We start from the raw sequence: 18584 nt of genomic DNA, 5'->3' as shown, positions 1-18584 counted from the left end.
CCACTGTTTCTGAAGTCTCTTCCTATTGGACGAGACGCAGCAGCTTCAAATGACGTCACGGATGAGGAAACCCGAGTGTTGCGCGAACTGCCAGTAAAGTTCTGAAAGTGTTTGTTAATTTATTATTTATTTTTAACAAGTTGCTTCAATAAAAACAATATTTAAATTTTTGTAAATAGTTTGAATCAAACATATTTTATCGAAACAATACAAAAAAAAAATACACGTTTTTGACTAAAGCAACTTTATTTTAATTTAAAATATGTATTTTGGATTGAAGTTTACATTTGTTTTTAAAGTGAATATTATTAAAATATATATATATATATATACCGCCATAAAAGTTCATTTAACATTTTGTAGAAGAAAATTCGTGGTGCATTCCCCAAACTTTTATTATTTTAAGACGACGAATAAAGACCACCATTGTATTGAAGTGAAGTGTAGATTTAAACAGACTTTTAATCATTGAAGTTTATATTGTATTTTTAAATAATGCTCATTGCATGCGTTAATTTCCTAATTTGAGAAAAACATTATTTTGGCTGCTGTTTAGAAACTAAGTAAGTAAGTAAGTAATTTTTATTTATATAGCGCTTTTCCAGACCAGGGTCACAAAGCGCTTAAACAATAAAAACAATATTCAATAAAGTATATACTTTAAAGATCAAGATAAAACTGATAACACAACAGGAGTTCCAGAAAATCAAGGAAAAGCCTGAACAAATAAAAACGTCTTAAGATGTTTCTTAAAGGAGTCAGTAGATCCATCAAGCGCCTTTGTGTACTGGAAATGCAAAACAAATGACATCTTGTGGTTTATGATTTTATTATTAATAACAATACTTATGCATCATTAAACAATATAATAATAACACTGTAATCCAGACACTTCACTTCTGTCTGTGTCACCAGGGATGATTGGCTGCTGGTAGCTCAGAGTTAGTAACAATGAGTGTGGAAGTTTTTTCTTCTAGACAAGAAGATTATAAGAGAGGAAGCCGAGTGATGGGAGGAGACATGCAAGTGGAGGTGGAGACAGAAAAGAACAGAGGACAAGAAGGGAGGAGAGAGCATCCCTTGCATGACGGATAAGGCACTTAACGTACAAAAACATTAAAACATGGCAACATCGCAAAACATAACAATAGTCATCAAAGGCCAAAAACGTCAACACTGAAATGCGTCTGTAAACTGGCTTCTTAAGAGCCGACGTTTAATCTCTCATATTGATTAAAGTTGGTTTTTCTATCCGAGGGAATCATCCACGAACCTATAAAAGAAGTGTTTCTCGCCTCAGACTTCATTTTACCGTCACAGTGCTTATGAGAAATCGCTGTGGGCTCTTTAACTTCCGTCATTAAAGACACTCTAGTTCATTCGTAATGCTTGTGTCAGACCATCGTCTTCGTGACCGACGGGGAGATTTAAAAAAAGGGAAGAAAAAAAACATTTTTGGCAGCTTTGATGGGCACAATAAGATATGCTGGATCGAACATTAAATGAGATGTTTCACTGCCAGCCACAGGCCACTTTGGAATGCAGAGACAGTCCTTCTTCTGCAAACAATCACAGAACAAACACACACTTGCATAGACAGAAATATAAGCAGTTAAATGCCCTGTTTCTCTCTTTTTTTATGGGACTGTTTATGCAGAAAGATGAGAAAAGCACATTTTTTTTAAATGATCACTGTTAAAAGGCAAAAAACGTCACTCTAAGGCACAAAACGGACACGGAAAGCTATCATAGAGCATCACTCCCCTCTGATGTCCTCTCCACTTTCTTTCCTGTCTCTTGAACATCTGGGGAACCGACGACACGGGACTCGGTGGAAAAGCTGGTCCACTTCATGTAGTGTGTACCATCCACTGGACCATTGAGTCCCCTAAAAAATAGGTGGAACCAAATGTGTGTGTGCGCTGTGCAAATGTAACAGTGTCCTTCAGGTACTTGTTGTTCTTGGTCTTAAGGAATATCTCCCCCCCGCCCGTCCCCCCAGACTGAGTCCATTGTACACCATGAAACGTTTCACTCTTTCTTGCTGTGGTTGTTGTTGTGCACTGTGTGACCGTTCTGCGCCGAACCATTTTTCCACGCACTCTTTTCCGACTTCTCCTCCTCCTCGTCTTCTGAATCATCCGTCTCTTCTTTGTCACTCCGTTCATCATCCACCTTTTCCTGGAAGAAAATACAAACTTTTTTTAGAAATGTACTTTTTAGATTTATTTTCTCAAATTTAAACATGCTTTTATATTGAAGATTTTTGGTTTTATTTTGGTAAAAGACATGCTGCTTCCTGTCTAACTTAGGGTTATTCCGTATACTACTTAAGTCTTTCACCTAGTTTCTTACACTATTTTTATAGGGAAGAATCTGGTGATACGATATGTTTCACGATACAGGGGCACCGATATGATATACTGTGATACTGTAGTAACAAGGACATATATTCGTAGTATTGTTGAGTACTGGACCCTAGTGTTTCAGAATTTACAGACCACATGACTTTTGACAAAGTTGTAACTACTTTCATTTGTTTTAAATACCAAATGTTTCCAAACATCAGCTTTAAAAGCTGCTGGAGTCCACTGTATCCTCTCGACCTCAGTCAGTGGAGGGATTTTTTCGACATATCATAGCTCAATTCACTAAGGACGTATTGACTGCTGCCGGAAGTTTAAATAAAACACAAAAATGAACAAATGCTGTGAATATGTGAAAGTTAATTGTAAATAAACATAAAACATTTTTTTACACAATTTATTGAAATATAAACCATGCAGAAACTATCAACCAAAATAATTAAAAGTAATATTTATATTATTATATAATACATATATAATTCCTATGTTGGCAATGCAAGTTTCTGATTCCGATATATAATATCGTAAACCTAACTAGCTAAATTGTGTGTATTACCATGTATTAATGATGTTGAATAAGTAATTATTATTTTATCCTGAAAGTTTGGTAATTAGTTATGAATATATGTAGTAATTAGTTTGTTACACTGCTGTTGAAATTCCTTTGGTATAGTTTGTTATTATATATGTTATTGTAACTCAATTTTAATCTGTAATACTTGTTTATTTACTGAATCTGACTGGGATGATAATGTAACGCTTAATACATTAAAAAAGGTTGATTTTAAATACACATCATGAATAAAAAATACATTTAAAAGACACTTTCAACACCATAAACAAGTCATTAACTGTGCTTTACTTACATTGTTTGTAAGGAATCTCACTGCTATACGGATGATGAGGATGGCCCAGAAGATATGTAGACATTGTAGCACCATCAGGAGGCCATTAAAAAAGTAGTACCCAAAAAAGGGTTCATAGACAGTCACGGGATAGATCCACGTACAGTACAGAATCCTGCAGGGGGAAGAAAGGCTCACGTTACTCCGACAGAAACACGTCTGGAGGCGTCTGTATTGTCAGATGTTTGATGTGGGATGTACCGGAAAGGGAAGATGAAGAGACGAGTGACGATGAAAACGGCAGCAAAGACTATGAAGATGTAGTTGCAGGCATTTCGCCACCCAGCATAGTTGAACATCTTTGCAGACTGACAAAAACAGAAGTCACAGGATTAGTGATGTCGAGGTTTGAACACCAGGGGGCGCTATCTAGCAGGAATCGCTTTGTTTTTGAGGGAGAACACGAATAAAGATGTTTGGGACACACGTTTGAATGGATTTCTTGGCATGTGACTTCACGTTACATCTCACTGGATGCACAAACACGTGGTTTTATGTCAGCTGATTGAAGTCACATGACCGTATTTTGAAAAACAAGATTCTTGTTTACCTCCAGCAGGTAATCGGACGAGTCGTGCACCAGCATGATGAGAGTTCCAGCACGGATGTAGTTGACGCACCAGGAGAAGCTGATGAGGAGGATGGTCGCGACATGGTGGACGATCTGTTCCTTGAAGTCCTGCAGGAAGAAAAAAAAAATTGTTTGGATTGGCTGGTTTTAAATTCCTGTTGTTGAAGGAACACAGTGTGACCATTGGCTAGAAACCCCCCCTGTTGAGCTCAGCTGACCAGTTGATCAAAGTCCACTCTCACACTCTCACACACAAACATGCACACACACCGGACACACACTAATGTCCACACTGTCGCGGCCAGATGCAGTAAAGGACAGAGCATTTTTCCTCCTCCTGCGCTTCAGCTTATTGAATTTTTAAAGCGTTTGGAAAATGATACGTACTTTACGTTTAACGTCGGACGCCACGCTGACGAGAAGAGCGCTGTAGAATCCCAGTTCGATCATGTAGTACCAATATTGAGATGGCAACACAGTCTGAAAGAAAACAACAGTTTTAGAATGATATATTTAGAATATTTTCGTCTTATGTTTCTCTCTCTTTACGGCAGTGACATCAGAATAAAGTATTGTTGACTTTCACATTTCAAATTTAAACTTTTTTACAATTTTTTTTTTCTTGAAATTTATTTTTCTTGAAATGTATTTTTAATTTTTAAATAATTTCAATTCAATAACTTATATATTGACATTTTAAATGTGTGGTTTTTAATAATTGAATTTTGAATATTTTCCAAATCAATTAATTTCTTTCTGCATGTTTTCAAATGTTTGATACTATAATTCCAATAATTCAAAAATACTTTTCTTTTTTTTCCATTTCCTTTTAAATGAGTCAGTCACATGATTTTCATGTGGACACAGGATTGGCTGAAAGTTTTCTACCAGGTCACTCTGTACTCTGGTGACACTATTGTACCAACATTTTATATGAAATATAAAAGGCTAAAAATGAATAAATATTGAATTTTTTTGTTGTATTTTTCTAACTATATGTTCGAATAAATGTGTTTTCGTTCATAATCAGATAAAATAGATTTTGTTGATAAGCCTAGTGTTGTCTCTGGGTCAAGGTGAACGACCTCCACCCCTGCATGTGTATTTATGGCATCCGGGTCGTTCACCTACACAAGGGTTAATATCTCAACCTTTCAATATAGAATAATTGAATTCAAAATCAATGCCATTTAAAAAACAACACGTTTAAACATAAAAAAGTTAAATGCAACTACAATATTCTGATGTCACTTCTGACTACTTTATATTTTCCTGTCGTCCATATCTTCTGATTAAATGATATTTATGTATTTCTACATCTATGTAAAAATAAAGACGTTTCTTAAAACATCGGGCCGTACCAGCACAGGGAAGCCTTCCCACATCTCCTTCAGTTCGTACAGCCATGGTTTCTGAAAATGGAAACAGTGAGCGACTGAAGACACCACAACTCATCCAGTGCACTTTTTTATTTATTTATAATATATGAGTCACGGCGGCGAACATGAGTCAGATCTGCAAAAAAACCCTGGTGTTTGTTCAGAACTACAACATATAATTATGACCAGAGAGGTTTACTCACGTCCACGAGGGCGACCAGGCCGGCGATGAAGGCGAGGAGGTAGAAGGTAAATCTCCAACTGTAAAAGAAGACACGACACGCTCTCGATGAGACTCGTCACGCACGATTCGACGAGATTATTAACACACCGGTGACGGACAATGGGAAGCTGTCAGAGAGTGTGTTCTCTGGCACAGGTGGACAAACAGTTCAAGTACAGCGAGACGGTTGCGGTGACAGAGAGAGCGGCTTGTGTGCGACACCAGCGAGCAGGATGGCAGAAACAAAAAACCTCTGTTGTGCGAACACACACAATAGAGCGATTGAGGGGAAGAAATGTCAAATCACACAACTAAAAGACCAGACAAGCGAAGGACAAAAAAAAAAAATGGAGTCACATGAACATCTGCCCACGTCCAACGTACAGCACTGATCTTCTTTGTGTGTCCTCATCATCACCAGTGTTTGCAGTTCATTCATATTTTCAAACAACTCCACTGTGTCCACTCGCGTCCATTATTACCGTATTGTGCTGATAAGTGGCTCATAAATAAAGGTGGACTGAAGGAACCGTCAACCTTGTTGGTCTTTGCATTGCCTTCTCAAAACACCAGCACCAGTAAATATTTGACAGTTAGTTACTTAAAAATGAGCAGGAGAATATTTAACTATTCTACTAGATAATAACAAACATCAAGTCATTTATCTTCAACTTTTTAATAAAGGTTGTGGTCAGAAAGTATGTATATAGTAGTATATATAGAATTAAAATTGTTTTTTTAAAGCAGAAAACAAGAGACTTCCATTGATGTAAATATAATGATAATAATAACTGAACACGTGCTGGTGTGTGTTCACTAGAGGGAGCTAGATAAAAAGATTTTAGTTAAAGCTGATTTAAAAACATGTTTTTTATACATTAATTACAGTTTCAGTTCAGGAAATGTTTCTTGTCCCGACAAACCAGATAAAAAACACTTTATTACTACTATGAGTTCGCATAAAAATTGAATCAAGTTGATGATTTATGTCATTTAAGAGTTTCTATCAGGCGCTGAAAAAATAAAACAGTGAGTTTAATGAAATGTTTTTTGGTTATTTAATGCAAACAATTGTATTTTGGTAAGTTAAGTGTAATACAATGAATTCAGATAGAACTTTAATATTCATTTTTGCACCTAATACCCTAAACAAAAACTTAACATTATGCATTTTTTTCAGTGTGGTATAATGTTTGACCGTCATTGTAAATCATATTTTCTTTAGTGCTATTTTTCTACGACAAACTTTAGCCAACAATTCTACAGCCATTTCACCAAAATAAAACCATCTTTATATAGTGACGAGTGTTTTTTGTTGTATATTTACATCAAACATACAGTCACCAGCACGGATTAAATCCAAACTTCTGTAATGACTCAGGAATTTCTGGGAGCTGCTGCTGCTGCTGCTGGATTAGCTTGTTACAGTAAATGCCCAACAGTTGTGACAGAGGCTGTTGTGTTAATTGTGTGCGTGTTTGTGCGCAGATGGTGGAGATGTGTACCGGCAAATGGCCTGTTAGCTGCCAAGTGGCATTGTAATGGGGCGCGTGCTAAAAATAGAGGCCACTCTTGCTCCCCTAAACATGCTCATAACGCGTGGCATCTGTCAGGTCTGCAGGGAACTACACATATAGATTTGTGTGTGTGTGTGTGTGTGTGTGTGTGTGTGTGTGAGAGACGCCGCGCTCACCTCGCTTCTCGGAACTTCTTCAGCAGGCTCGGTCGGTCCTGATTCCTTCGTCTCCTGAACCATCGCTGCACTTGTCTGTCTGAGAAACCGGTCTGTTTGCTCAGAATCGAGATGGAAATCTGCAGATAGAAAGTTGAATTTTCACACTTTCACTTCCAAGCATGTGTGTCTGTGTGTGTGTGCGTGTGTGTGTGTGTGTGTGTACCTGTGAGGGGTGTTTCTCGGTGTCATTGTAGTGCGACTCCAGGATGGGGTTGTGAGAAACTTTGAATCGTTTCGTTTCTTTGACCCCGAGGAGAGATGCTAATGGCGTAGCGACCGTCCTGCAATTCCAAAACAACAAGGATTGAAGTTAAAAAGAGTCATAAATGAAATGTATTATTATTATTATTATAAGTTGACATGTGCTATTAGCATTAGCTTTTTTTTTTGCACAAGTCAATCTCACATATTCCAGTAAAGCCATAATCAGGTTCGGGCACATATCAGGTTAACAAAGGTTCACCAAGAGTTTAAGATTTTTCCTGGTAATTACCAAGGCACAAAGATATGTTCCCCAGCCAGATGTGAGCCATTAAAAAATGTTATAAGCCAACTTACCCTCTTATATAAAAATATAAATAAATAATAAAGTGTATCTATCAATCTATAATTTACGGCATTATAAAATATGCTTTAATTTATTTGTGGGTTTATATTGTATTTCTTAAAATAACTAAAAAACTAATTAATCATTGAAAAAAGACAAAAAAAAGGAAAACATATTCAAAATAACCAGTGAAGGTAAATAAAGAGGCAATAAAATAGCAAATTTAATATTTAAAAAAAAGATGAATTAATATTAACAAATATTAATTAATCTGATGAATGAACTGAGATTATTTTAAACAAAGTTGTTTATAGGTGTGAGGAAGGACAATAGGCTCAACATAACAAAAAAATATAAACTAAATAAATAAGATATACAGACATTAAAATGGAAACATTTGAAGTATTTGTGTCACTCGTGACCTTGTAAACACAAGCTTTAGGTCGTCACTAGTTCAAAGTCTCCCGTAAAATTTGTTTTGGGGGTTGAGCGGGTTTTCGATGAGCAACGTTGCTTCAAGTTGTTTAATTATAGTTCATAGATGAATTAAAAGATGAATCTTTAGGATCGTTACATAAGTGGTGGCCATTTAAACAGCTAACAACCCATGACCTAGTTTCACCCTGTTTTCGAAATATGAATTGTAGGAGAAGACATTACGTCATTGGTCAGCAGACGGTCACATGACCCAAAGACGGACAACCTTACGTCGCACCTGCTACTGTCAAGGATGGTATTTTACTGGTCTGAAAACTTATTAAGAAAACTTGAAATTGTTGATATATTTGACTCAAAGACCATAGAGAGTAATAAGTCATACTATTTAAAGATGGGGAAGGTGATCCTTAAAACCTTGTGAGGATGCACATTTTTTTAATTCAAAAATCTAGCCTGCTTTTTAAAAAATAAATCCCTGAAAAGACAAAGTAGGACGGTGTTTTTTTCTTAGTACTATCTGTTCAACAGGTGACAAAACAACATTTTTGGTGCTACAAAGTTTAGTTAATTGGCTAAAGTATGGGTGTTGAGATGATTTTAAGTAACATATATTTTTAAGCATTCAAGTACACACTTGTAGAAGAACACATGTGTCAAACTCATGGCCTGGGGGCCTGCAAATTCGTTATTATGTAGATAGACAAGTAGATAAATGTTGATATGTTGACCTACGAAGATTGTTTATTTCAACAAGTTAAACTGGAATTTGTTTGGTAAAGGCGATAATTAAGATAATTTCAGCCTCAAAGAACTAAAAGAATAATATCAAAATTAGACTCATATTTCCTGCTAAATATACTTTTTGTTTGGACCGCGACAAGAGAACATGAATGAACACCATCAGGAAGTGAGTATAAAAAAAACAACTCCATACTGACCTTTCAAAGATCTGCCGAATTATTAGGAAGACCAGGGCGATGGGCAGGGCGGCCCAAAGATCGCTGGCCTTGGCGTATATACGTCCATCCCGGTCCTCCAGGTCGGCCCACCCGAGACCCTCGGGGAACCAGAGCCGCTCCTGCCAGAACCACTCGCTCAGCCCCGACAGCATCCTGAGACACACAAGTGTTTATTAACTCTGATAATAAGCAGGATCGCATGTTTTTCGACGACACACCCACAATAATGGTTACAAGGCTCCACCCGAGGCAGCGACACACTGTTGGGTCTATTACTGTCATTAGGAGCTAAGAGTCGGTCTGGCGTCTCCTCCCTGATTTTACCCTGCATTCTTCCACCAGCGATGAATCACACTTTCTTTCAAACTTTCTCCTCGGTCCAGTCGACCGCGGCGACTGCTCTAATTTTTTTGGGGGAGCGGCGTGAGTGAAGGGAACAAGCGTACGAGGGCCTGTGAGTCATGAACCTTCATCCATATGTGCCCCAACCCCCCACACCGCATAGCTGGAGTCCCCCTACAGATGGACTCCACTCCCACCCGCCACAGCTGTAAATGCCTCAACTCCTTAACCCTTTCACCGCCGGTCCGGACGGGGCTGAACTTTATGAAGGAACGCGCTCCGAGGGTCTAAAAGAAGATTGAAAAAGCTGACCCGGGTCTTCAACGTGGGTCGAAGGAATCAGGTTATAGAGGTTATAATATATTTTTTACACGTAGAATTTGATCATCTGATTCCAATAATTAAAAAATAAATGTCAGAATTCAGTATTTTTTCATTTGTATCCTTTTAAATTCGATATAAAAGGTTGGTATATTAGTGCCACATGATAGTACCAAACGGAGTAGCTAGTATTTTCAGCCAATCATGCGCACGCAGATGATCATGTGACCAACATAGAAGTTGTGGCGCCTCAATTCATCCAAAGCAAACATTTAGACTTTAGCTATTTGCAAGTAATGGTCATTTTACAAGTAGGAAAAATACAAATTTTGGCTTTTTTTTTTATATTTAATTTAAAAGGATACTTGTTTAAAAATGTTGTATTTATAACATTTAATTTTGATTTTTTTGGAATAACAATAATAAACTCCAAGTAAAAAAAAAGTTCCAATATTTAAATCCAGTCAATAAAAACAAAAAATATATAATGTTCACAATAAAAAATATTAAATTAAATTATAAGAGAACAATAAAAGGCTTAAAAAAATAAATTTAAACAAAAATAATTCAAAATTTGAAATTTCAACTATTCAATATTCGATGCCACTGACTTCCATGGATTTGTACACAAACAATAAATCCTGCTGCTCTTTGATCAGACGTATACGTCGTTTATTTTGTGTTTAACGACCTAATTATATTTGTTTTTTTGTTTCTGATAAATTCCTTGGCAGACGAATGCATGTCTTGGCGGGAACACGAGTTCTGTGAAGCGAAACGTTGTTGTTTCTGGCGGCTTTAATTACGGAAATAACCCGTCAAAGAAATCTGACAACAACTGACAGACGCTAATGTTGGGTAAGTTCACAAAAAAAAAAGCCTTGCTCAAGGTTCTGGCAGCGCTTCAAGACGAACAGCAGGACTGAAGACGGTGCAGTTTTTGAACAGTTCAATCTGCGTCCACAACTGTCAGCCGGACCATGTGACCGGACTGACCATTACGAAGGAGCCAATCGGATCGCTCTGTCAAAAGGAGGAAGTAAATTCCCTTCTCATCACATGTGTTTTGGGAACACACTGCTCGTGAAGAGGGTAATCATGTGAAGGAAAATCCAACCAGACCAGATCGAACAGTCCTGGAATTCTTGCTGCTCACTCATGAGTTTCCATGCGAGACAGTAGGAAGTTGAATTAATAAAAGACGGCACTGGAGGAAGTCACATGACTGCAGCAGCATTCCGTCACAATGAGTCACGCTCAAAATCCCCCAAATCACAAACACTGATTTCCCATGATGCTCCGCCTAGAGTCCAGTGATCCAGACGGTCCGAGGTGTTCCCCATCTTCTCGTCGGATATGTTGCGCAACAGTCTTCCTGAGGCCAGATCGCCTGACTAGAGGTGTTCCCCAGGGCTCAACCCTGGGTCTGATTCAATTCTAGAGAGACTCCTAGGTCAGAGGTTTGGAATACAATGGGACAAAAATGAAGATATAAATCAAACTTTATTGAATTAAATATATATTTGAAAGAAAAATAAGTCTGACTTTAATATACTACTAGATAATGGCTGATACATGCATACCTCTGCCAAAGAATAAAATAATAGCTTGATAATATTGTAACATATTGTTGCCTGTTTTATTAGGGGGTAGAAAATATCTATATTGATATATCGTAAAAAAAAAAAAAATCACAATATCATATTGATATTCAAAAAACGATATTGATTATTTTGCCTTTCAAATACTAGCTCTTCTCTGGAATATATTTCAATAAACTGTGTATAAAAAATAGTCAACTTTAAATTCATGTGTAATATGGACATATTCACGTTTTTAAAGACGTCTTGACGTATCTTGGTTTCGAAACAAATGAAAGCAGTTATGACTTCGTCAAGAGTCATGATGTCTGAAAATTCTGCGGATGACTGAGGACGAGAGGATACAGTCGACTCCAGCAGCTTTCAAAGCTGATGTTTGGACATATTTTGTTGATGACTGAGGACGAGAGGATACAGTGACTCCAGCAGCTTTCAAAGCTGATGTTTGGATATATTTTGTTGATGACTGAGGACGAGAGGATACAGTGACTGTTTGGACATATTTTGGTTTCGAAAACAAATGAAAGTAGTTACGACTTTGTTAAGAGTCATGTGGTCTGTAAATTTGCAACACTAGAGTCAAGTATTCAACGGTACTACAAATATATGCTTGTTACTACAGGATCACAAAATTACATCGACATATAACGTGATGTATAGTACCTTCAGATTCTCGCCAATACACAACCGTAGTTATTAATAGTTTAAATATCATTGTAAAGACAATAGTTTTTTCTATATATAGTTTTTTTATTAAGTCAATGTGAAATTAACACAAATGGAATGCATTTATTTATTAGTTATTAGTTAAAAGAAAATAAACAATAAGACATTTTGAAGGATAAGTGATAAATATTTCCTAATAATAATCATAATTTTTGTACTTCAGTCCGCCATAAACACACTCAGAGGGCTGCATGTGGCCCCCGGGGTCACACTTTGCCCAGGTCTTGATAAGATTAACATACAATTACAACTAGTTTTAACCATTTTAAGGCTTATTTTTAAGTCAGATTTTCGCAATATATGGACTATTGGTTTGAAAGAAAGTATGTTTAATTTGAAAAAGAAAACCTTAATAGATGTCCATCACGAGTATAAAAATAAAACCACATAAATAATTTAGACTTGAGGTAATTATGTTGTGCATTAAATATTTATTCCTCGTGTAGTTTCGCTAATAAATCAATTAAGGTGCGGTAACACGGAGCCACTTAGGATCCTCCAAAGATTCCGGCTCTTGTTATCGGTCGACCTTCAGCGGAGCTGTATCCCACCTGGAGCCAGAGTTCACGGGTTTAAAGATGGAAGATTGTTCGTCAATCATTCGTCATCGACGGAACCCTCCGATATTCAACTGTCAATCATTCCCCCCGGAGGCTCCAGACCAGGACACATGAATGCTCAGACTGTGGGATGTAAGTCAGTCATGCTCCACACGTGGCTAGTTAGTCCTAACTCGGGTCACGCCGCGGACCATCGACGAGCCACACATTCAGACAATTACCGACAAATTGCTGGGAAGACAACAGGAGACCCCCCCCCCCCCCTCGGTGTAGTCGTGTTGAGTGATCTGTTTCATCAGCGAGATAAAGATCACAGCATCGTGAATGGACGACCTCATGAATTATTGATGCAGGGATTCAATCAGTCTCCGGGCCCCAAGAGGTGTGAGCCGGGTATTGTCATGTGATTGGCTCCCATCTGTTGTGTGAGCGCAGACATCTTGCGGTTGTTGGGGGGCGATCGGACCTGCCCCCCGGGCACGAGCCTAATCTCTCCACAGGGGGCGACACACATGGAGATAATGGGACACAAACATTGGCAGAAGCACTTTGGCACAGAGATAGTCAAGACGACTGTGACCTGCAGCAAATGACTGATAATGGTGGAGGGTGTGACCCGTTTGTTTTCTAAACCCTGGATCATAATAACTGTTGAAATGTTGCTGCATACGAGAGATATATGTTGATTCAATATTAACGTTTTAACTATCAGAGTCAACTATTTAGTTAGCTACTACTTTTGCAAAGTAATTTTTTTTGTGTTAGCGCCTTATATTGTTTTTCTGTTAGTTATTTAGTGATAGTATTCATGTCCGTGTGAATACTTTAAATGTATTAGTTTGTATTTATTCTGCTCAATCTTAAAATAAATGTATTTTTTTTACATTTAGTTAGCAAGTTATCCGGTAACAGTTTGTTAGCTTTCACTGTTAGCATCTCTTAAGTTATCTTATATTGTTTCTTGTTAGTTATTAAGTGAGAAGATTAGTAGTTATTTACATGGATACTTTAAATGTATTCGTTTTTATTTTTTCTCTCATTCATTCAGTTTGTTTTAAATTAAAACTTGTACTTTTGCAAAAATATTTATTTTAAGTTTATTGCAAGTTTTGTAAACATAATACAGTCATTTTTGTTGTGTTGACTGATAGAATGAATGAAATAAATATAAATTAAATAAAATAACAGGGATACAAAATACTATAAAATAAGAGACTTGAGGCAGCTTATAAAATACAAACAAGTTAAACAAATAAAAAAAAAGAACATTTAAATAAATATGCAAACTGTAAAGCAGACTTTTATTTGTATACTTTATATGTCCGTACCTCAGTGATCACATGGAGAAATTATATTCTGTTAGTATTTATATATATACTATACTAGTATAGTATTTTGGATTTTTATTCAAGATATTTCAAATGGAAAATGGCATTTGTTTATTAAATCTTTGCATTCAATTCCTTAAAAAAAATTGTGACTGACACATTTTAATCTTTGATTACTTTTTAATGACTTTTGAAAACTACTTCCACTACCACGCCATCACCGGATAAGCAGAATACCAGCATCTTGAGCGGCGACCACTAAAGCTGGACACAACATAAATAAATGATCACCTTAAGAGAGAGACGTTTTCAGATCCCTCTATTGATTTTGGCTCATGCCGGGATATTGATTATAAACATCAAAGAGTAATTGATCGTTGTTAAACAAGATAATAAAGAGTAAGAACAGGTCTGGTGTGACAGCTTGTCATAGTTAAACGGTGTTATGGGACTATTACGGTTCCTGTGCTTAACTTTAATGGCGGCAAACGTGCTGAAGGATTCTTTAAATATAGTCAGCGTTGCTACAAACGTATATAGGTACGTTTTAGAAGAGAACAGAGGATAATATCTACCCCATTACTTTACTCTATCCACTTTTTAAATCTACAACTAACATGCAAGTATTCACAGCGTTTGTCCAAAGGAAAGAATTAATCCTGAAATGACTGAGGACGAGAGGATACAGTAGACTCCAGCAGTTTTTAAAGATTATCTTTGGAGATAATTGGGTTTAAAAACAAATGAAAGCAGTAACGATTTCTTCAAGAGTCTGTAAATTCTGCAACACCAGAGTCAAGTACTCGACCATACTACAAATATATTCTTGTTACTACAGTATCACAATATGTTGTATCGTTGCCCCTGTATCGTACCGTATCGCCATAGGTTTCCAAAATGTACTTGCCTTTTTAAAGTATCAATTATTGTCTTTTTACAAGTTAGTAGATAATATTTAATTTGTTCATACGCACGTTAAAGTCTGTTTAAACATTGTGTTGTTCTTTAATAAACCGTCTAATGTGAGTAATTTAATGAAAAAGGTGTCGAACAAATACAAAGTTTACATAAAGAATTGTTTATAAAGTGGTTTTGCGGGGAGGATCAGAGGCGTAACCTCAGAGATAATTGAGGGATTACAGCGTTTTGAAAAACGATTTGTATCTGAATGACAACAATGACAACTATTTATTGATTTTGACTGTAATTATTGAACAGTACAAATAGACAATCCATTCACCATGAAGGGCAATAGAAAGATTGGAGAGATAAAATAAATAAATATGAGTCTAAATAAGTCTAAATGTTTTAATTATGATAAGATAAATGTGATATTAACACACTTTAAATGTAATCCATTCATTTTGAGGAAGTTAAAAAGGTATAAGTAATAAATATGAGTAAAAAAAAAGTAATTCACAAGAAAGGGGACCATTATTTCATAGTATTTTAAAATAAAAAATAACATGTGTAGCTCGAATGTCACATTGAAATGTTTGTTTCTTTCCCTCATTGGTTGTTGTTCAACATGATTGATCTGACAATGATTCTTTTTATAAGTGACCTTTTGGTGTCTTATTATTTTTAGATAAATCCAGAATGCATCTCAAAAGAACACACACTCAGAGGTGACAGCCCTGGTTCATCATTTTCTCATCACCTTCTCTACACCCAGAGCTTTAAAAAAAGAAAATACAGTTTATAATCCCAGCAGTGGAGAAGCTTATCTGGACCTCATGACTTCCTACTAAACCTGCTGTTAAGAAGGACTTGGCAACGAGTGTATTTTTTAAAAAACGTGTATTGTTTTGATAAACAACAGGCCCCTTTAGCAAACTGATGCTAAAAACGCTAGCCTATTAAATCCTATCGTGTCATAAACACGGTTTGTGTTCATGTCACACCTACGTTTAAAAAACCCACTTGTTAACGCGTTATTTTTTCGCGTTAACTCACGATTCTGATGCTCGGGAAATCCAGCGGTGATCGACGTTACATCTGGAGGACGGCGAGCTTCGAAAAATAAATCGACAAATATCGATATATATATCGACGTAAACTACATATAGAAGAGCGTTTGTTCGAAAAATAAATAAATGGTGTTTTTTTTTTTTTCTTAAATCAAATTAAAAGTCGTCAAATTCCTGGCGTCGTGACGTCGGCGCGTCCACGAGGTTACGTCGCGTGCGCGCTCCCGCGACGATTAAACTCTTACTTTCTTTTTTTTGTTGCCTCATTAAAAGTGGGAAAAAAATCGGGACTTACTTGAGTTAAATGTCCGAGAGATGATGAGGTTTTTAAAAAAGGTTTTTTTTTTTTTCTTGGAGAGGGTGAACGTAACGGTTCCGAGAGAGAGAGAGAGAGAGGGCGCAGCTCGGTCCAAGTTTAGCCTCCGGGCTGGTCTCACATCTTTGACTCGGTGCTGCTGGAGCGACGAAGAAGAAGAAGAAAAGATAGTAGAAGAAGAAAAACGTCCTGAGATTTCAAAAGGGCTTCAGGTTCTCAAGATGCTGCCTTTTTTTTTTCTTCTTCTTCCTCGTCCTCGTGGGTCCAGATGAGGTGAGGGAGGAGGGGGGTTCGGGCTTCGGTCCGGCGAGTGGCCCGGTCAGGGAGCGTTCAGGACGGGCCGGTTCGGCAGGGGACGAGCAGCCCAGAGAGAGAGAGAGCGAGAGAAAGGGGGGAGAGAGAGAGGGAGGGATAACGGAGAGGGAGGGACGCTGATGACGTAGAAGCACATGAGGGCTGACAGATGCTTGTTTCCGCTCAAGTTTCGTCATGGATTTAAGAGAGAATTATTAGTCACTTAAGTTTATAGAACGACAGTTATTTAGCTTTTTCCCGGAACAAAATGGGGTCACACTCAAATCTGTCCGTCAATGGACTTTTTAAATTGTCCCTTTAAAGTGGATTTTCTTTTGGTCAATAAATCGTTTTTTTGGGATTTATATTTCTAAATGGAATTAATTTAGATTTAATTATACACAATAAAATAGCAAATTGACCTTATTTAGATCTATTTTATGATGTCATGGCATAACCACACTTTGTTTGGGTATTTGAGTTAGATTTTTTGTTCTTGTAGTTAAAATGTATAAATAAATATATTAAAAAAATATTTAAAAAAAAAAAAGTTTTCCTAAAGGATCATTAGGCCTTGTGTTATCTCAGTAAAGCCTGAAAACAAATTTGTTCATTATGACACAGAAGCAACACGACGGATAAGACGACAATCAAATGACATTTGAATCTTTTTACTCATATATTTAACCCTTTTATTTAAAGAAACAAAACAACTACATCATATTAATGCTTCTCTTATTCTTGCCTTGTTTCTTTTGAATTGATGTCCTATTACAATAGTCACTATGTATAATGTGGCCCCTGTTCTAGCACATCAGGGGACAATCTCAAGCCCTGGGAGCCAAATGGTTTCTGCTATATCATTGTAAACAACCCACAAATACTTAAGTGTTGGTTTGTTGTTGTTTTCTTCATAAAATAAATCATTTTAACGTAGAAATGTATGGTAAAATGTGATGGAAACTTTCAGGTGCAGAGTCATTCTAAAAAGAAACACAGTGGACAGAATAGAATGAAACGTTTCTTAATATCATACTTGAGAAATGTAGAAATATAGAAAATATTAACTACCAAATTATTTTACTGTCTAATTCAGACCTGGGCTTTATGCAGCCAGTAAAAATAATAATATATAAAAAAACAACCTTCCTGACTATCTAAAAAAGTTATTACTAGTTAAACTCTTCATATAACTTAAATATCTTTGTTTGAAGACCTTATCTTATTTTCGTCCTTTTACAAGTCAGTTTAAAGGTATTTTATAAAATTATTTATAAAATATTTTTCAAAAACAAAGCTTTCATGCAAAATATTTTAGTCTAATTCATCTCGAGGGTTGAGATTTCGTAAACACCCTGCACAAGAAACAGAACCTTTTGAAATATCGCTTTAATTTGGAGCCAAAATTCGGAAAAACAACAGAGATGTGCTATGCTAACATTAGCATCACATGATCAAAAACAAGACTGATTTATTTAGACTGTCATGTCCTGTTAAAGTCTGTTTCTTAAATATTTGGCTTTTGACTTTGACCGTGTTTAAAAGTTTACATGACTGAGTTTTATTCACATTCTGACTAAAAACTGTATCTTAAAAAACAAAAGAAATGTTTTACTTGAACCTATTTTCTTTCAAAGAATTGGAACGCTAGCTCAGGAAAGTAACACTCAATCTTTTTCCAGTTTATTGATTCATCGATAAAATGTTTATTTAAAATACTGTCTCTAATTTGAAGATCGATTCAAATTGCGATGAGGTCATAGTTCACCACCTGAAATGACCTAAGCGGCTCCTGGACCTGTGGAGGTATCTAGCACTGAGGCGTTAGCATCGGATTTTTGAAGTCTGTACGTCCCTCGATTATATGATTGGATGCGTTTTTGGAAACTTTTATGCGAGTCAAGACTCCCTCGGGCCACATACGCAAAAATTCCAGCTCCATTTTTGCTTCAGAAAAATTATCCGATTTCTATTCCGATTTATTTGATAGCAGCCCGAGCTAA

The 18584-nt window shown here is 36.6% G+C and overlaps 2 protein-coding genes across 3 annotated transcripts in view; one reads left to right on the top strand and one right to left on the bottom strand.

Moving 5' to 3' along the window:
- The window catches only part of itga10 (integrin, alpha 10), a 370978-nt gene that overhangs the window by 114667 nt on the left and 237727 nt on the right, over window positions 1–18584 (top strand). The window lies entirely within an intron of this gene.
- Window positions 813–16642, bottom strand: cers2b (ceramide synthase 2b). Of its 2 annotated transcripts, none has more exons than XM_087812948.1 (11): window positions 16267–16642; window positions 9103–9276; window positions 7343–7460; window positions 7138–7256; window positions 5425–5482; window positions 5204–5254; window positions 4230–4322; window positions 3822–3950; window positions 3473–3579; window positions 3233–3386; window positions 813–2181 (listed from the first exon to the last, which is right to left on the bottom strand). In XM_087812948.1, the coding sequence occupies exons 2-11, from the start codon at window positions 9273–9275 to the stop codon at window positions 2032–2034; spliced, it is 1152 nt and encodes a 383-aa protein (XP_087669074.1). In that variant the 5' UTR covers window position 9276; window positions 16267–16642; the 3' UTR covers window positions 813–2031. The 2 variants fall into 2 exon arrangements, with proteins under 2 accessions (XP_087669074.1, XP_087669076.1); XM_087812950.1 differs by lacking the exon at window positions 16267–16642 and adding an exon at window positions 15958–16046.

The sequence above is a fragment of the Callionymus lyra genome, chromosome 17 (assembly GCF_982586985.1).
Source record: "Callionymus lyra chromosome 17, fCalLyr1.hap1.1, whole genome shotgun sequence".
Taxonomy (NCBI): Eukaryota; Metazoa; Chordata; class Actinopteri; order Syngnathiformes; family Callionymidae; genus Callionymus; species Callionymus lyra.
Note: the sequence above shows the minus strand (reverse complement) of the source record. Positions and strands in the feature narration are given on the sequence as shown.

Excerpts from the sequence above, each read along its gene's own strand:
- cers2b (XM_087812948.1), bottom strand. The coding sequence starts at position 9,275 with ATGCTGTCGGGGCTGAGCGAGTGGTTCTGGCAGGAGCGGCTCTGGTTC. Across the intron at positions 7,257-7,342 it reads CCGAGAAACACCCCTCACAG|ATTTCCATCTCGATTCTGAG; the intron begins GTACACACACAC and ends TTCTATCTGCAG. Across the intron at positions 5,483-7,137 it reads AAGAAGTTCCGAGAAGCGAG|TTGGAGATTTACCTTCTACC; the intron begins GTGAGCGCGGCG and ends CTTCTTTTACAG.